This window comes from Eleutherodactylus coqui, chromosome 2, assembly GCF_035609145.1.
Source record: "Eleutherodactylus coqui strain aEleCoq1 chromosome 2, aEleCoq1.hap1, whole genome shotgun sequence".
NCBI lineage: Eukaryota > Metazoa > Chordata > Amphibia > Anura > Eleutherodactylidae > Eleutherodactylus > Eleutherodactylus coqui.
The window spans coordinates 107,961,630-107,981,194 of NC_089838.1; the positions used below are offsets into that span (position 1 = coordinate 107,961,630).

The 19,565-nt window shown below is 40.5% G+C and overlaps 1 protein-coding gene across 2 annotated transcripts in view; it reads right to left on the bottom strand.

Annotated features, from left to right (window-relative positions):
* FBXO38 (F-box protein 38) overlaps positions 1-19,565 on the bottom strand; it is a 65,822-nt gene that overhangs the window by 29,134 nt on the left and 17,123 nt on the right. For both annotated transcript variants that reach the window (XM_066591319.1, XM_066591320.1), the window contains exons 8-12: positions 12,035-12,128; positions 10,285-10,415; positions 9,587-9,757; positions 5,548-5,690; positions 3,549-3,789 (exon numbers count right to left, since the gene is read on the bottom strand). In XM_066591319.1, the coding sequence (XP_066447416.1) occupies positions 3,549-3,789; positions 5,548-5,690; positions 9,587-9,757; positions 10,285-10,415; positions 12,035-12,128 (780 nt within the window). The remainder of the gene's footprint in view (positions 1-3,548; positions 3,790-5,547; positions 5,691-9,586; positions 9,758-10,284; positions 10,416-12,034; positions 12,129-19,565) is intronic.

A 19,565-nucleotide genomic window follows, 5' to 3' on the forward strand; every position in this document is an offset into this window, starting at 1 on the left:
CCTTCAAACAAAATTTCTGTTCCGAAAGCCACCGATTGCTCCTTTCATTTTGGGCCCCATTGTGCATCCAGACGTAAGATTAGGGCCACAATGGGTATGTTTCTGAGCACGGGACAAACAGGGGTATCCATTCTGGGGTGCAAATCCTAATTTTCATGTGTACTATAGAAAAAAGTCCTGTCTTTAAAATGACATTTGCAAAAATATGAAATTTTTGTTTTTCTCTTCTAAATTGCATTGACTCCTGAAAAAAAACTGTGGGGTTAAAACACTCCTGACACCCCTCAGTGAATACGTTAAAGGGTGTAGTTTTTAAAATGGGGTCACTTGTGGGGGTATCTATCATTTTGACTCCTATGAGCCTTTCCAATCTTGGATTGGTGTAGGAAAACAAAGTGTTCCTCAAAATGCTGAAAAGTAATGTTACATTTGTACGTCTCCTAAATGGTTAAAAAAAAAACGAAAGTTTTTCCAATGTGCGCCCAAAATAAAGTAAACGGATGGAAATATAAATCTTAGCAAAAATTTCTATATTATGTTTGCACATATTTGAGATATTGCAGTTGGAAATGTGAAAAAAATGACGATTTTTTCAGAATTTTCCCAATTTTGGCGCTTTTAATAAATAAACACAAATTCTATCGGTCTATTTTTTTCCACCTAAATGAAGTACAACATGTGGCGAAAAAACAATGTCAGAATCGCTTGGATATGCAAAACCTTTCTGGTCTTTTTCCATGCTAAAGTGACACGTGTCAGATTTGCAAAATTTGGCCTGGTCATCAAGGCGTAAACAGGCTTGGTCACTAAGGGGTTAATGCAATTGCGCATTAATTGCAAATTGGCACGTGTGCCTTCTTGGCTTTTTTTTTTAGGAATCTACAAAACGCAATGAATACGAATACACACAATGCGCAGTAAGTTTGCAGTTTTTTCACAGTCCGAAAGCAAGTATGCCCGTGCAAGGGTGGTTTTACACATGTACAGGTTTTTTTGTTTAATACAAGGCCATATTTTTATGGCAGTTTTTTCATGAAACACTCTGAGCTGAAACGACGGGCTTGTACTTCTCTTTTCTGCTGCATCCACTTCTAATTTTGGCTTGAAAACGGCAACAAAAATGGCATCTCAAAGGAAAAAAGCAATTGTGTCACAGAAATCTAAGTCCATCGACCGTAATTAACCCCTTTCCCACCCCAGGACGTACATTTATGTCCTGGAGCATCGGTATGTATGCAGAGAGATCGCGGGGCGACCTGTCTGCATACAGCACGGGCGTCAGCAGTTTATTACAGCTGACACCACGGGCAATAGCCGCGATTGGACGTTCGGACGATTGCGGCTATTAACCCTTTAAATGCCGCTGTCAATTCTGACAGCGGCATTTAAATCCCCTGAATGATGTTTGGGGGTCCCGAACGCCCCCCCGCGGTGAGATCGGGGGAGCCATGCAGGTGTCATGGCAGCCGGGGGCCTTCTGAAAGGCCCCAGAGCTGCCTTAGAAGACTGCCTATCAAGCCATCCCCGTGGGGTGGCTTGATAGGATGCCTGTCAAATTGCAGTATGATGTAATGCTGCAGCATTACGTCATACTGCAGGAGCGATCAAAGCATCGCATGTTATAGTCCCCTAGGGCGACTTAAAAATAAAGTAAAAAAAGATCAATAAAGTTTTTTTAATTGTTAAAAAAAAAACGTTATAAAAGTCTAAATCGCACCCCTTTTGCCATAGCTATAATTTAAAAATCTAAATAAAATAAAAATACATATTTGGTATCGCCGCGTCCGTAAAAGTCCGATCTATCAAAGTAGTGCATTATTTACCCCGCACAGTGAACGTCGTCTGAAAAAAAAAGAAAGAACGCCAAAAATACACTTTTTCAGTCACCTTGTCTCCCAGAAAAAAAAGGAATAAAAAGCGATCAAAAAGTCGTATGTATTCCGAATTGGTACTAACGAAAACTACAGAGCATCCCGCAAAAAATTAACCCTCGCTCAAGTACATCGACAAAAAAATAAAAAGGTTATTGTGCGCACAAGATGACCGCAGAAAATAATTTAAAAAAAATTAAAATGTCTGAAAAAAAAAAGTACAGTAAAAAAAAAAATAATAATAATACATACAAGTTTGGTATCGTAGTAATCGTACTGACCCATAGAACAAAGTTATCATGTCGCTTTTGTTGCAGTTTGTGCGCTGTAGAAACAAGATGCACTGAAAGATGGCGGAATGTCTTTTTTTTCCATTTTACTCCACTTAATTTTTTACAAGTTTTTCAGTACATTATATGGTACATTAAATAGCACCATTGAAAACTACAACTCGTCCCACAAAAAACAAGCCTTCATACAGCGACGTCGATGGATAAATAAAGGAGTTCCGTTTTTTTTTTTTTTTAATGGGGGGAGGAAAAAACGAAGATGGAAAAAAAAGGGGGCTGCATGGACAAGGGTTAAATAGACATTGACTTTTTTAAAAATTGCGTTCTTACATGATAGTCAATGTGATAACTAAAAAAAACAGCTATTTACTTACGTAAAATGACTTTTTCAGCACACAAACATCACTCTAAAGTGCTGTCTGCCTTCTTCCTAGTTGGCTGTCTACTGCCTGCTGTCTGATGATTGACAGATGTGGAGGCATCAGAACAGGGGTAGAGGAGAAAGAAGTGTCATCTTCCTCATTGAAATGCAAAGAAACTAGAGATATAAGGGGAGGAATAAAAGGACAGACTCACACAGATGGTGCCAGTGAGCTAATAAGAAGTCACTTTTTAATGTATTCTAGCTACAAAAAAAATCACATCTACACTGCTCACTCTTGCTACAGTATATACTTCGCTACAATGTGATTTTTACTTTATGTCTGTATTACAGACATTGAGAGCAGGATCTGCAGTTCTCTGTGTAATCTATAGAATGCAGCGCACACAGCACAGCAGCAGGCTTCTCCCACCAGCCTTGGAAGGCCTAAAGAAAAAAAAAAATCAGACGCACACCCTGCAAAGGAGGAAAGTGGGCAAAATACAGAATACAAGTCATATAATGGCCAGAAACCGGTGTTAGTCCTCATGTACACACACAGCAGCTTAAGGGCTTATTCACACGTCTGTATATCAGTCGGGTTTTCACGCCCGGCCAATATACGGTGTCCCTTTCTGCGGGGGGAGGAGGTGGGCCGGGCCGGGCGCAGTGCACTGAGCTCCAGCCCCCTCACCACTGTTTACAATGGGAGGGGCGGGACGGGGCAGAGCTAATATCAAACATTGGTGAGAGGTCTTATTAACCCTTTCCAATCCACTGTCTGACGTCTAAAGACATTATGATTTAAGGTTGTACAGCTCTGATGTTGGAATACATCCGTTAGGGTTCTCTTACTATATATTGCCAGCCTCTCTGCTGTCGGAGCCTGTCAATGTTTCACCTCATGCAGTACTGGCTTTAGCCAGCATATAGCGCCGTTGTATAATAGCAGAAAAAAAGTAAGGCCCCTAGGAAAACCAGGATACAAATTGGATTTGAAAGGGTTAACACAAAACTATGTTGCACCTTCAGCAGCTATATGCTGTTCCTCCACATGGTGTTCTGCTCTGACATCAAGTTCCTCATTTCCCTCCTCGTGTGGTGGTGGTGGAATGTTTTGTGGTTGTGGATTATTGTTATTGTGTTGCAGGTTGTTGTTCTGGTGATTGTTGTTATTTTCATTCTCATTGTTGGAGTTCTGATTGCTCACAAGGGCAGAGGACACTCCAATACCTGTTCCTGCACTGAGACCTACACGGGCACAACCCTGGAAAGACAGAAAAATGGCTTGAGGCATGTATTTTTTTTAAATTATAGGGCAACAGCTCTAAATTCCACTTTTTTATGAAAACTGTAAGGAAGACAAGTTCTTTAACCACATTACGTGTAAACTTTAGCTTTTTTCTCTAGGGTAAAAAAAGGCATAAAAGTATCTTCAAATTATTTTCCTCACTATGGTGCGGGTGTTGAACATCTGTAGTTCCATATAGGGAAATTAGTATTTTCCCAGTGGTGGATTTTGCTTGCTATTTAGTGAATTGCTTAAAAAATACATAAATGCATCCTTAACTACTATATATTTATCAAGTTCATAGATAGATGATACATGGCAGATATAACAATTTTTGTTACAATGAATACCTATTAAAAAAAAAAAAAGTATTTCACCTGTTCAACAGCCATTAACCCCTTAGTGACCACCCTATCATCTTTTTATGTCCTACCATTGCAGGACGTGTATGGGGGGAGATAGCGCTGCCATCTCCCTCCATACATCGCGTGTGTCAGCTGCTTCTTACAGTTGACACCTGTGGGCAACAGCCCCGACATGCCGCGTGGCTGTTAATTCTTTAAAATGCTGCTGTCAAATCTGACAGTGGCATTTAAATCCGCCGAACGATGTTCTGGGGTTCTGTACACCCCCGTGATGAGATTGGGAGAGCCGTGCGGGTGTCATGGCAACTGGGGGCCTTCTGAAAGGCCCCAGGGCTGCCATAGCAAAATGCCTATCAAGCCATCCTTGTGGGGTGGCTTGATAAGTTGCCTATCAGAATACAGTATGATGTAATGCTATGGCACTACATCATACTGCATAAGCGATCTAAGCATCGCTAGTTGTGATCCTCCTGAAAAATAAAAGAAAATGTAGAAGGAAAAACAATAAAGTTTTATTAATTATTTAAAAAAAAAAAAAGTCATAAAAGTAAATAAAAAACCTTTTGCCATATTTACAATAAAAAAAATAAAAATAAAACCAAAATACATATTTGGTATTGCTGGGTTATTGCATTATTTACCACGCAAGTTAAAAACACCAGAAAAGCACTTTTTTCGTCACCCTGTTGCCAAGAAAAAAAATCAAATCAAAAGTCTATTAAAAAGTCGTATGTATTCCAAAATGGTACCAACGGAAACTACAGGACGTATCGCACAAAATGAGCCCTCACACAATTATATCTACGGAAAAATAAAAAAGCTATTGTGCGCAGAAGATGGAGATAGAAAATAATTTTAAAAAAAATTAAATATCTTAAAAAAATATATTAGTACAGCAAAAAAAAAAAAAAAAAAAAAAACATGCTTAGTTTCGTATTGTAGTAATCGTACTGACCTATAGAATAAAGTTATCATGTCATTTTTGTTGCGGTTTGTGCGCCGTAGAAACAAGATGCACCGAAAGATGGCGGAAAGTCGTTTTTTTTTCCATTTCTCTCCACTTAGAATTTGTTAAAGTTTTTCAGTACATTATATGGTACATTAAATAGCACCATTGAAAAATACAACTCCCACAAAAAAACAAGCCTTCATACAGCGACGTCGATGGAGAAATAAGGGAGTTATGATTTTTTTAAGGGGGGGGGATGAAAATGGAAAAAAGCAAAAAAGTGTGGTCACTAAGGGGTTAATGTTAAAAAGCTACAAAGATTTATTTTAAAGCACTTGCTGCACAGTTCTTACTTGCTAGTTACACCAAAGATCTGCAGCTCCTGGCAAAAAATACAAGTCATTTCTCCCAAGAACTAACCTTAGGGGGTTCTCGAAACATCTGGTCCAGAGAGATAAATTCTAAACTGGGGAGCAGCTCAACAAACTGGCTGAAGGATTCCAGCTTAATGGCATGGCAACGCACCAAGCTAAGATCAACCAAACGGTTCCACCGGGACTGATCTGCAAGGCAACAAACAATGCACTGTGTATGCACGACAGACACGGTAACTAATGTACAAGTAAAGCTCTTTATGTTGTGGCGGTTTACAATTTTGTACCATAGATAGCTTTTGTAATTTGACCTCTACTGAATTAACTATTAGGATATATGGGGTGAATAAAAAGACATCTAATACGATTCTTAGACTGGAATCACATATGCACTTCCAAGGTATGCTCACACGGCTCAATTCATGTAAGAGTTTTGCACGGTGATTGCACCTCTAAACTCCACAGCACAAATTTGCAGCTGTGTCTTTGCGTGTACCACAGACCCACACGCAGACTTTCCTCTTTACAATGCGTAAATCAAGAAGTGGCATCACTATCCCCCAACACAAACGGATCTCTTTCAAATCTGCGTACATGATATGAAAAAAAAAACCTGCGCTGTGTGAACATGATCTTATGATATGTTGCGCCGTGGGAAGATATGCTTAGTGGCAGTATTTGATGCTTTTGACTGAGCCAAACACAGGCAGAGAAGTTTTCAGTTTTTGTTCATAGTTTCCCTTCTTATTGGATACACTTCTTACTTCCAGCCAAAGAGAGCTGTTCTGAGGCCAGCTTCCCGCAGGCAAGAAAAACTGGTGAGACTTGGTGTCAGGCACGAGTGATGCAATACAAATCACGGCATGTTCTATTGTTTTTCCCTGAACTGATGCAAGTCAGTTTTGAAACAAAAACGCCTCACATCCGCAGGAAAAATGCATGTTGGTGAGTACAACTCGCGTGCATTTACTTGCAATCCGTTTTAACGCTCCCACATAAAATAGGCAACTTTTAAGAATTGCCCAAAACAAGACATGCAGCATTTTTCAGACTCGCCCCATCGATCCGAGTGAAAATGACAATTGCAGACTGTTATTTTGATTTTCCAGAATTCATGATTGCACCAAGAGATAAAGAAATCACTGTGACAACCAAGGCTCTTGTAAGCAATTAGACTATTTGTCACTGAAAAGGCCCGAAACTAAAATATAACCTTTATTGATTATCTAAATTTATCTAAATTTCCAGGATGGTTATGACCCAAAACAGACACAAAGTAACAAACAAACAAAAACCCTATAGGAAAATTGGGCAATTTGTTTGAGTACACCAAATCTTACCGACCTCCTTGGTTTGGAGGTAGGTATTACTTTGAGGGCCTAAAATGGATTAGTGACACCAATGGCCGTTTCCAAGACACAAAAGGCCAGAAGTAGTAGTCACTAAGTAATTAGCCTATGGTTGTTATCCACTGATGGAAACGTGCACGTTGTTGAAAAAGGCCTCGTTCCAACCACAATCAAACGCCACTCAACAGTACTAAATAATGGATTGCTGATGATTAGCAATCCATTACACTAAAAATAATATTGTACTCCTGTACCCACTTATGACGACACTACACTGTGTCCATATGGTTCAATATTGCTGCAAATTGCTATTCCAATAGGGGCATCGGTCTGTCAAGACCCAGATATATGATAAGGTCCAAACATATGTTTGGTCTGACAACAAACTAGATGTTTTAATGAAGAGCTGGGCTATGGTAGTGTTGAAACTTCCTTATGCAAGATTTATGTCAAAAGGAGTCAACACTACTTGTAATATAGGTCAGCTCGCAAAAGACACATACTTTATTCATGTGTGTGTCAAAAGCTATAGTCTGATGTCGACTAAAGCCAACAGAAGTCGTCCGTATTCGTCGACGCGTTTCCACAGCGCAAGTAAATTAATTTACCGCTGCTTCATCAGGACGAAATTGAGACAATTACTGGGTTGTACTGGATTTGTTGTTATAGTAAGTCTGTGTAGTGAGCATCAAGTTGCGCAGAACCAATTTAATGTACTAACGCCTGATAGCTGATGCTCAATACGCTAACGAAGGTGCCGAGAGGGCTAGTTTCGTGTTGTATTGATAAACCCGTGGACAAGCTAAATTGTAATGCCGTCCGGATAATAGCCGCTTAAATAAATTATTATAATGAAAAAGCTCTGGCTTGCGACCCTTATCTTAGAGGAGTTCGTTATTTGGTAATTGTATAACGAACATCAAGGCGCTGGCTACTTAGATGTATAGAAGTCTGATGATTGACTTCCAAACACACTAAAGAGCCATGAAAAGTCAGTTTAGGATTGTGTTGACAAAACACCAAACACGGCTAAGATACAACGTGGTCCAAGATAGTGACCACTAGATGAACTATACAACTAGCCCCTACGAGGCAGCACTTCAGTTTGAGGTCTGTCTTTTGCGAGCTGACCTATATTACAAGTAGTGTTGACTCCTTTTGACATAAATCTTGCATAAGGAAGTTTCAACACTACCATAGCCCAGCTCTTCATTAAAACATCTAGTTTGTTGTCAGACCAAACATATGTTTGGACCTTATCATATATCTGGGTCTTGACAGACCGATGCCCCTATTGGAATAGCAATTTGCAGCAATATTGAACCATATGGACACAGTGTAGTGTCGTCATAAGTGGGTACAGGAGTACAATATTATTTTTAGTGTAATGGATTGCTAATCATCAGCAATCCATTATTTAGTACTGTTGAGTGGTGTTTGATTGTGGTTGGAACGAGGCCTTTTTCAACAACGTGCACGTTTCCATCAGTGGATAACAACCATAGGCTAATTACTTAGTGACTACTACTTCTGGCCTTTTGTGTCTTGGAAACGGCCATTGGTGTCACTAATCCATTTTAGGCCCTCAAAGTAATACCTACCTCCAAACCAAGGAGGTCGGTAAGATTTGGTGTACTCAAACAAATTGCCCAATTTTCCTATAGGGTTTTTGTTTGTTTGTTACTTTGTGTCTGTTTTGGGTCATAACCATCCTGGAAATTTAGAGGTGGTTTTTTATCCTTTAAATCAATAAAAGGTTATATTTTAGTTTCGGGCCTTTTCAGTGACAAACACCAAGAGATAAAGGGATCGGCCACCAAAGGACAGGAAACCTGCAGATTAAAGGATGGAGCCTCTTCACGCATCAGTGGTTACACTTACATTTTACTATATATACATATATATACATATACATACATACATATATATATATATATATATATGCAACACCCCCAGTACCAAAAAAGGAAGAAAAAAAGGGAAGGGAATGCAAAGGCTGTTGTCATGGTTTCTGGAAAATCAAATTACCATTGAGTGTGATCATCATTCTTCCCTTCACCCAGGACAGCACCAGGAGAGAGTCAAACAGGAAATACTTAGGGTAGGACTACTGGGTGAAGCTCCTTTCTTCAAAAGGATAGATCAGAGCTTGAGGAAAGATCCAAATGATAATGCTTACAGACGGTATAGGGTGAGGACCAAGTAGCAGGTCTACATATTTGATCAGTGGAGGCCTCAGCTCTCTGCCCATGAGGCAAAGAGCTCTGATCGAGTGGGCTCAGAAATCTAACAATGAAGGTGGGCGGAGGAGAGCGGGAAGAGAAATCTCCTCCTGCCGTCCCACCTCCCTGCTGGCTGCTCTGTCAAAGAGCCAACGATATTTACTGCTGTGTAACAGCACGGGATCGTTTGCCCGACATTCCTCCCGTGTAAATGGGGCTTTAGATACGATACTGTTGTGGGATAAAAAAAAAGGTATTCAATATGACACATAGTTGCCTGAGCCTCAATCAGTAGAACAAAAAGGTTGCAAAACTTGCTACTTGCTGTAGCATTGTATACCTGACACTTGTTTAACCAAGCAGAGTGATGTACATCAGTGGTTGTGCCTGGTAGTGCAGCTCAGCCCATTCAAGTGACTAGGCATAGTGGAAATGAGCTGCACTATTGAGCACAGCAACATATATATATATGCGCCTAAATAAACACATGGTTTTCACTTTTTATATTCTTTACCTGTGATCCAATTTTTTGGATTATGAAGGTGGGGACAGTTGTATATTACTAAGTATTTGATGCAGGAGAAGACTTCATTTACAGCTTTCATCCCAATATCAGTGATAATGCCAGGATTTTCAGCCACATCAGCCAAGCCATACTTCATTAGATCTGCATTGGTCATCTTGCCTGTATGAACAAAATGTACTCATCGGTGCAAAAAGCAATAAACAGAGAAAAGAATGAAGAACCACTGCAAAATAAAATTTTACAAGTACTGAAAATACAGTCTAAGTCCGGACTCTCACAACCCTGTGGGTACAGCGTATTACACTGCATTCAGTATATTCCACTGATACACTGTACCAATCCGACCTTAGGCGGCCCTGTTGCCACTCACACAACTTGCGGGAAACTTGCCAGAAAAATCGCAGCATGTTCTATCTTAGCACGTATTATTGGCTCATACATGACAAGATAGCACATGACAACGGGCAGTATGCAGCCAGTACGCAATATAATTGAGTACTGGCTGTGTGCCACACGCGTATCTTTCGCAGCCTGCAAGTTGTGAGATACGGTCGTGTGAACCCAGCCTAAGCCACACTCTTGAAACAACCACAGCAGCACTCGACACATGCATGGTCATGCTTCAGACACTCCAGACACACAATTACTCTTATATACAAACCCGATCTCTTACTGCACATACTTACATTGTAATAAAAATTCATCCACATATCCCAAATGTAAAGTTTCAAACTGTGGAAACTCAAGTTCAGCCATCTTTAATGCTGAGAAAACGCCATCTTTGGTCAATGAAGGTTGGATGCGTACTTCATGTAACCTTGATAGAAAAACAGGCAAGATTGTTGCTACATTATTGTTAACTTAAACCAGGTCTTCCCTATTAGTAAAATAAAATAAAATAAAATAAATAAATAAATGAATAAATAAAATAAAATAAAATAAAATAAAAAAATAAAATAAAATAAAAAAAATAAAAATAAAAAAAATTAAATAATTAAAAAAAATAAAATAAAAAAAAAATAAAATAAAAATAATATAAATAAAAAAAAAAAAAAAAAAATATATATATATATATATATATATATATATATATATATATATATATATATATATATAAATAAATAAATAAATAAATAAATAAATAAATGTGCGAATGCTTCCAGTCAGCCACAAATAAAGGTTAACTTCCTGAAGTCTCTGTTTTACTCAATGTTATTCCCCAGCACGCTGGTATTGAGGCGGTTTAGATACAAGTACTGCGCCAATCTCTGGTTTAGTGGCATAACTGACTTCTGTTGTGCTTATTTTAAATGTTCCACTGAGTTCAGAAGAAATACTAAGGCTTTGTTCACGTCACGTTTGGAGCCTTCCATTGGAAGTATGTTTGCAGGACTCCTGAGCTATGAAACCAACAGAAGGCTGCAACATATCCCACTCAACAGCCATAGAGTGGGATATGCTGCCAACTAGACACCTGCACCGCCCCCTCCTCCAGCTGCAGTACCTGCAGGAGCAACTTCCTCCAGTTTCCTCCTCCTTCCCTCAGTCCGGCTCCAATGACATGACCATTACCATATATGGACTGTTACATCACTACAGCTTCCCCAGAGGGCTCCAACCACAGCTCAGTCCACTGCCCAACCATCACCAGCCAAGGAATACGATTAAGGGAGTCTCTCCCTGGGGTATCTGTTTAATGGAGACCAATTGATGCCATACTGAGGCATCTGTCATCCATTGTTTGCTACGTCCTCCGTTAGATACAGCTTTCTACAGGACACTGCTGGATGGAACTGCGTCATCTACTACGATATTGCATCGCATTTTTTGCAGTGTACTGACATGTGGAAGTAGAAGCAGACGAATAAAATGGAAACATTTTTTCGATATTAGCCCAAGGGAATGCAGACAATTACACTAGCCTTCCCCGCAGTTTCCCTATTGTATGCTTTCAGAGCCACCACTGCATGTATCCAGTGGCCTACTTGTGTGTACACACAGAATGACAGGACTATTCCACTTGCCCTATGCATGTGCCATATAGTCTGCTGGGTGTATGCAGCGGTGGCTTTGAAAGAGCACAACGGGGGAAGGCAAGTGTAATGGCGCGGATACCCAGACTCAGCATTTCAGCTACTAAGAGCCAATAGGTTAAGTGCATACATGCTGACAGGCTGCCTTTATTTTTTTTATTTTTTGATGCATTGGGTCAATTATGTGTGTGCATTGCTTCAATCATAAAATTAAAACATTTTGCGATATGTTTGCCCTCTTCTACTCCAGTTCTGCACAATTGGTCATGTGCCCCCCACCGTACATGCGGTCCTTCCATCAACAAGGATAGACAACATAACTGTTGAAATCGAGAAGCATATTACAGCATTTAATATATACACTCCTTATATCCTAGAAAATCTCTTACCACCAGTAACTTACCTTCTAGCAGCTGTGATTATGAGGTAGCCAAGATCAACTTCCAGAGCGTTCTTACATGCTCCTAAAACGATTGTGTGTACATTCCGGAAGCCACCTGAATATTAAATAATATATTGTGAATATATATATTACATACACACACACACACACACACACACACACACATATATACACTTAAATGTTAAAAAAACACAGAGAAAAGAGACTTATATTAGGTATATTAGGCAATGATGACATGTATCACAATCTAGCAAATGTTGTGGAACAATAGGCCTGTAAAGAACGTTCACAGTAATATAAAGCATACCTGCACATTCCGATGACTTTTCAGAATAAGCCGTCATGTTCGTATACATGGGGAATTAAACTATTTTTACATATTATACGGATTTGTGGATGCAATAAGGGGGTCAGTAATACAGACTTTCATAAAGGGTCTGCCCACTTTCTGTCCAGGAAGAAAAGGCGCTGCATGCGATTTTTGTTCAGGTACTTTCTGCCAAATCTGTGGCTGACCCTCCGACGCAGATGTAGCACCACCCTTATTCGGATGTTTCTATAGTATACTGAAGATCAATTGTAAGCAATTGCATATGTTTTTAAAGTTTTGACAAATACATCAAGTTTAGGCAAAGATTCAATATTTACAGTGCTGACATTTTTTTCCCAAGATTTGCACAATTGGCATGCTGGATGTCAGCTTCTGGGCCAAATCCTGACTGATGAAACCCATTCTTGCCTAATCAGTGCTTGGGGGTTAATCACAATTTCTGTGTTGTTTGCCCATCGGCATTTTGGAGCATTGCCCAGAGGTTCTCAATGGAATTGAGATATAGGGAGTATACGTGTATACTGGCCATGTATACAACATTTCAATATTTTATTAACCAAGCCAATTTTTTTTCAATCACCAAATTGCTCCTGGATGGTTGGGAGAAGTGGTTCTTGGAGGATGTATAGATACAATTCTTTATTCATGGCAGTGTTCTTAGGCACAATTGTGAGCGAGCCAACACATGAAGGGTCTCAAGATGCGTCACTGTTGGCATGGCATGGCAGCACTCGCATAATGTTCTCCAGACATTCTTACAGATGTCCCAAACAGTCTGAAGGGGCTTCATCAGGGAAAATCCTTTACAAGGATTGGGCTGCAGAGGACTATGGTAAATATCCTGCGAGGTCTGAGAAGTGGAGGTGTTATTCTCTAATAAGGCATATTACAATTTTATTGCTTTTATAATCATTTACAAAAAAAAAAAAACTTATTTACACAAAGTTTGTTGAAATGACATTGACCATTTAAAGGGGAAAATACTATTGATGACCTATTCTCAGGATAGGTCATCAATAGTTGATCACCTGAGCTCGGGACCCTGACCGATCAGCTGAGCGGGCGCATGCAGTCAGCGCCACAACAACAGAGCGGTCAGTGCTATTAAGTGCTGGCATGGCTCTCGCTGAAATCAATGAGCGCTGACGGCATGCGCTCCTGAAGGATAGGTCATTGATAGTATTTCCACGGAGAACCTCTTTAAATTAAAAGGAGTGTAGCATCCATCCCTGTGTTTGCTATGAATAATCTAAGTAATTCTTGCCTGCACCACTTTTAAATTAAAGCTATGCAAGTAAATGAATATGCATACTACCTGGCATAAGTAAAATAGGTTCTAATGTGTCTGATCTTGTATATATATCTATAAGTTGTGCCTTGCAAAGTATTTACCAACCCCCTCCCCTTGGTGTTTTGCTACATTGAAACCTGGAATTAAAATTGATTTTTGAATGGTTTGTACTATTTGATTTACACAACATTCCTACCACTTTGAAGGTGCAAAATATATTTATGTGTGATGCAAAAAATATGTATGACACTATAAAAATAAAAAAACAGAGCACTTCAATATGCATAAGTATCCACCCCCTGAAAGTCAGTACTTTAGGTTACCAACTTTTGCTACAGTTGCAGATGCAAGTCTCTTGGGGTATGACTTATCAGCTTAGGTCATCTAAAAACTGGGATTTTTGCACATTATTCCAGGATACATGTCTTCCTTCAAGTTAGATGAGTAGTAATTATGCATAGCAGTCTTCAAATCATGCTACAGATTCTCCATTGGATTGAGGTCTGCACTGTGATTTAGGCCATTCCAAGACAATTAAATGGAACCCGATACCTCCCTATGAGTACCCTAAACTGAGTTATTATGCTTATAGGACAGGTCCCGCTGAGTCCCGAGGGTATAATTTGTTTTACTTAACAAGCTCCCCATTCCCACACTGTAACCCTGCGAAGTCGGTACTTGGTCAGTCATTATGACTCTTCTTATCCAGTCTAGGCACACGCACTCCACTTTTCTCTATGGGAGTGCACACACGGACTGAATGAAAAGATTCAGACTGATAGACGAAGCATCGACTTCTCAGGGTTTTTTTGTTTATTTAGCTGGATCGTTGGAATTTAAACAACAATTATTAAGTATTAACACGTTCAATCATTGGCCAATGGAGGATTGTTGGTTCGCTTGTCGTTCATTTCATTTCACTTTGGTGAATGATTAACGTTACGTGTAAACGTACCCTTAGTTTATGGTGCTTATAGGAGGCAACAGTTTCCCTTTACAGGTTTCCTCTTAAACCTCTCTAGCGCAGATTTAGCAGTATGTACAGGGTAACTGTCCTGCGGGAAGGTGGACATCCGTCCCACTCTGACATATCTGAAAGACTGAAACTTCTCAAGAACTGCCCTGTATTTTCTGCCATTCATCTTTCCTTCAATCCTAACCAGTCCCTGCAGATAAAAAGCATCTCCACAGCATGATTTTGCCACTATCATGCTTCACTGTGGGAATGGAGGAGCGGTAAAAAGTGTTGTGCTTGTTCCAAGCATAGCGTTTCCCATAAAGGCCAAACATTTCAGTTTTAGTCTTAATGGGCCAAAGAACCTTCTTCCATGTGTGAGGAGTCTGCCACTTGCTGTTTGGTGAACTCCAAAAGTACTGGCATTTTCTGGCCAATCTTCCATAAAGCCAGACTCTGGCGTGTACATCGTATAATGAATTAAAGGAATATTCATATACTACCCCTCATGGGAGTCAATTTATACACTCATTACCAATGTGAACCCAGTACAAAAGGCACGTCAGCCTGATATAACCCCCATAAAACCTAATTTTTATTATATAGCTTAAGAGCACCTCATATGTGTATGCTAAAATGTACAGACTGTGTATGCACTGTACTAAAGATCCCTAAAAGGTATCTGCATCATCAAAGTGAACAGCATCCCTACCAGACAACCTACAAATCTCATTGTGCAGATGCTGGTTGCCACTAAAATACAGCTTTACTATAGCCCCCCTGTATTTTAGTGGCAACTAGCATCTACATATTGAGATAGGTAGGTTATCTGGTAGGGATGCTGTTCACTTTGTGCCTTTTGGGGTGTGTTCATGTTGGTACAGCCTATAATTGTCCTATGGACACATGCTCTTTCTCCTCTTTGGATCTGAAGAGCTCCTGTAGAGTTTTCGCCGGTGTCTTTGTTGAATCTGATTAATGCAGTCATTGCCTTCTTGTCACGATTCTTTCGACTTTGTTAATGATGCTCCATGGGATGTTAAAGTGTGTGTGTTTTTTTTTTTTTTTTTTTTTAAAGGGTCGCTCCAGTGATTTTTTTTCTTTTTATTTATAATGTAGCTATCCCCCCAGTCTATAAATGAGGTAGTGTTACCTTCGTTAATTATTTCTATCTGAAACTCCTGTCCTCTTTCTCCTGAGATGGTCATGTGATCTCAGTTCTGCCCAGCTCAGATCAACTTGAGTTTATGCTGTCTGAAACTATTTCAGTCAGTGTTATGCTGTTACATGGAACCCATCACAGAAACCACCTAGGGGGAACACACACACACACTCCTGTCACACGTAGCACATGTCACAGTTGTTAATAGAGGAGGTCACAGCTCATCCTTTCCACTGCATACTTATGGCCTGTAGCTTATTTAGGGGAATATAGAAGGTAACGATAATTCAACAGCCCCCCCAACAGACTGAAGGCTATAGGCTCTACCTAATACTATGCTGATGCATCATAGGACTGATTTGAAATTGATGGTTATCAAACACCATCTTGGTAGTAAGATCTTTTACTTTCAGATAGGGGCCTGCCTGGAAGTGGCAGCAATGTACAGAAGAGACCTTCCAAGTATGACAGGCAATAAGGTGTTAGGGATGGGGATGGAAAAATGTGTTTTCAGCAGAGTGGCCCTTTAATAACCAAACCCTGATTTATAGTACTCCACAACTTTGTATTTAAGGTGGAACAATCACGTCTGAAAAACAGCTTGCGGCTGAGACTGCCAATAGCTGCTTGATCTTACCGACCTTATAGGAATGCTCATGCTTCCATTAGTTGGGGTAGCTGGGTGGAGTCTCACCTGCAAGCGGTTTTTGAGACATGGGGACACAACCTAACCTGTTTTGAGAGCTCCTTGGACTACATATTACTTCCTTAGTTGCATTGCAAACTCAGGGGTCTTCCAGACTAGGAAACATTTGATTGCAAACAGGAGAACCTTATTCAACTAATTATGTGACTTCTGAAATTAATTGGTTGCACAAGACCTTATTTAGGCATTTCATAATAAGGGGGGTGAATACATAGGCACTCACAACTTTTCACTTATATATTTATTTTTTTAAACCGGTAGAGGGAGAGAGAAAAATCAATGTAGCTACTACACTGGCACAGTTGTATAAATTAGTAGATTAAAAGATATTTCTCTATGCGGGGTTAACTGTGCAACCTGGGAAAAATGGCCTGGACCACCGAAACTGGTGAAGAGGTGGGCCGACTCCACCCCACTTCCTGTATGCAGAACAGTCCTGGTCTTGGGCTATTTAAGAAGTGACAAAAGAGGGCTTAATAAGAAGGTGTGCCTCTCAGAAATTACTTCCTACCTCGGACTCTGAACCATGTTAAGGTATAACCTCTGATGTGTTTGCTTGGGAAGTTGTGCAGAAAACATAAACTTTGTTAATGAGAGAATGCATAAAAGCTTTTAAGCTAGTTTTTGGCATAAAAGAAAAAAAGTCGCAATTTTTTGTGCAAGTTGGAATTTATTAGACACTGATGTAAACTTTACCAGAAATGAACACCAGACTGGATCTGAGGTACATTTCCATGTACCGTAGGTCCATGGAGGTAAGCCTAATACATAGAGAAACATATGCCCCTTCATGTATTAGGTGCATTGTGAGCCGACATAAATATTATTAAGACCGGCGTTTGAAGCGCAGGTCTTAATACATTTTCCCAATTGTGCATGACAAAGACTAGACAGCCAGGTTTTAATTTATGCTTCTACAATGTGTTATGTAAATAGTGTTCTGAATTACTTTGTGTGCCAAACAACTTAGGGCTCACTCACACAAGCATATTTTGGCTGCGTACTTTTTAAGCGCATACTACACAGTGCTAAAAGCTCACCGATTTGGGGCTGATGCCCACGGACAGATTTCTGCCGCGTGAAACACGTCGGAAATCCGTGGCCTTATGCCGCAGCTATTAGGTTCTACTGAACCTAATAGCTCAATGTTCACGCTGCGGATTTCCAGCGCGGAATTCCGCAGCGTGAAAAACAGTGGCATGCTCTAATTGCCGCGGAAAAATGAGCGGCCGGCTTGCATTGTAGTCAATAGAAGCTGGCCGTCATGCTATACTTCCACTGTGTGCACACTGGAAGTATCGCATGATTACGCGTCTCCGCCCACACCATCCCACACTGCCGGCGCGTCATCGCTGTACTGCGTATGCACGTCAGCTCGCCAGACGTGATGTGCACGGCGGATCTGAGTGGCGAGTATGGAGTCTTTTGGGGGACGCCGTGACAGACTCCGCTGCGATATTGTGCTGGCAAAGTCCGTCATGACCGTGGGCATGAGGCCTTACAATGGGCCCTTCAGACCAGTGTTTTACGCGCATGGGGAAAAAAAAGTGCAGCAGGTCCTATTTTAGTGCATAATGCACCCATTATAGGCTATGGGAGCTTAAATTGGGACGTAGATATGCATATTACATGCATTTTTACTGCGTACTGTATATTATGCACGTAGAAAATACACGCGTAATAGCAGACTACATACGCCCATGTGAATGAGCCCTTAACCAGAAGATTACAATCCAGCGAGCAGATTTAATTCCCTATATTATATGCATGCACACAAATATACATCATTCAGGTTTCAAGAAAAGATATTATTTAAGTATTGTCTACAGTTAGCTTAACTTATACATAAATATTTTGGGCACCATATCCATCGTTATCTGTTTAGTCAGAGCCAATTACAATGGTTTATTGATCAGCCCTCTCCATGCAGTTCTGTTCGCCTTTTTTCAGTTCGATCATTTGCATGTTGGTGTTGGCTTTGATAGTATCAAGCCAGCCCGTTTTTTGGTGCCAGGTCTTTTTTTGCTGCTGACCACTCCAAGCATTATCAATGTTTCCAATGAATTAGCTTGCATTATGCGGCCGAAGTAGGAGTCTCCATTTCATAATTTTGCCCTCCAATGAAAACTTTGGTTTGATGTGGTCTAGAACTGTTTTGATCGTGATCTTGGCAGTCCACGGTATTCATAGGAGTTTCCTTCAGCCACAAAGTTCGAAGGCATCAACTTCCTTCAGTCTGTTTTCTTCAATGTCCAACTTTCGCAGCCGTACGTTGTGATTAGGAAGAGGATTGCGTTGACTATCCAGCATTTCGTTGCAATGCTTTGGTCTTTGTTTTTTTCAGATCTTATCCATACTTAACACTGTGCTGTGACCCAACGCAATTTGTAGTTTTATTGCGGGTTATGATTCTCCATCGGTCGATTTTCAATCTGAGGAAGATGAAGTCTTGAACTGCTTAGATTTCCTTATTGTTGATTTGTTCTGTACCGTTCCTGGCTGTTGTCATGATCTTAGTTTTCTTGATATTTAAAGGGATTGTCCCGCGAAACAAAGTTGGGGTTATACACTTCTGTATGGCCATATTAATGCACTTTGTAATGTACAATGTGCATTAATTATGAGCCATACAGAAGTTATTCACTTACCTGTTCCGTTGCTAGCGTCCCCGTCTCCATGGTGCCGTCTAATTTTCAGCGTCTAATCGCCCGATTAGACGCGCTTGCGCAGTCCGGTCTTCTTTCTTCTGAATGGGGCCGCTCGTGCCGGAGAGCGGCTCCTCGTAGCTCCGCCCCGTCACGTGTGCCGATTCCAGCCAATCAGGAGGCTGGAATCGGCAATGGACCGCACAGAAGACCTGCGGTCCACCGAGGGTGAAGATCCCGGCGGCCATCTTCGCAAGGTAAGTAAGAAGTCACCGGGTTTGTCTCGCGCCGAACGGGGGGGGCTATTGGAAAAAAAAAAAACCCGGTTCGGCGCGGGACAACCCCTTTAAGTACAGGCCTGCTTTTTCACTTCCTTCTTTAACTTTTAGCATCAGTTGTTTAAGATCTTCCTGACTTTCTGACAGCAAGGTGTATCATCTG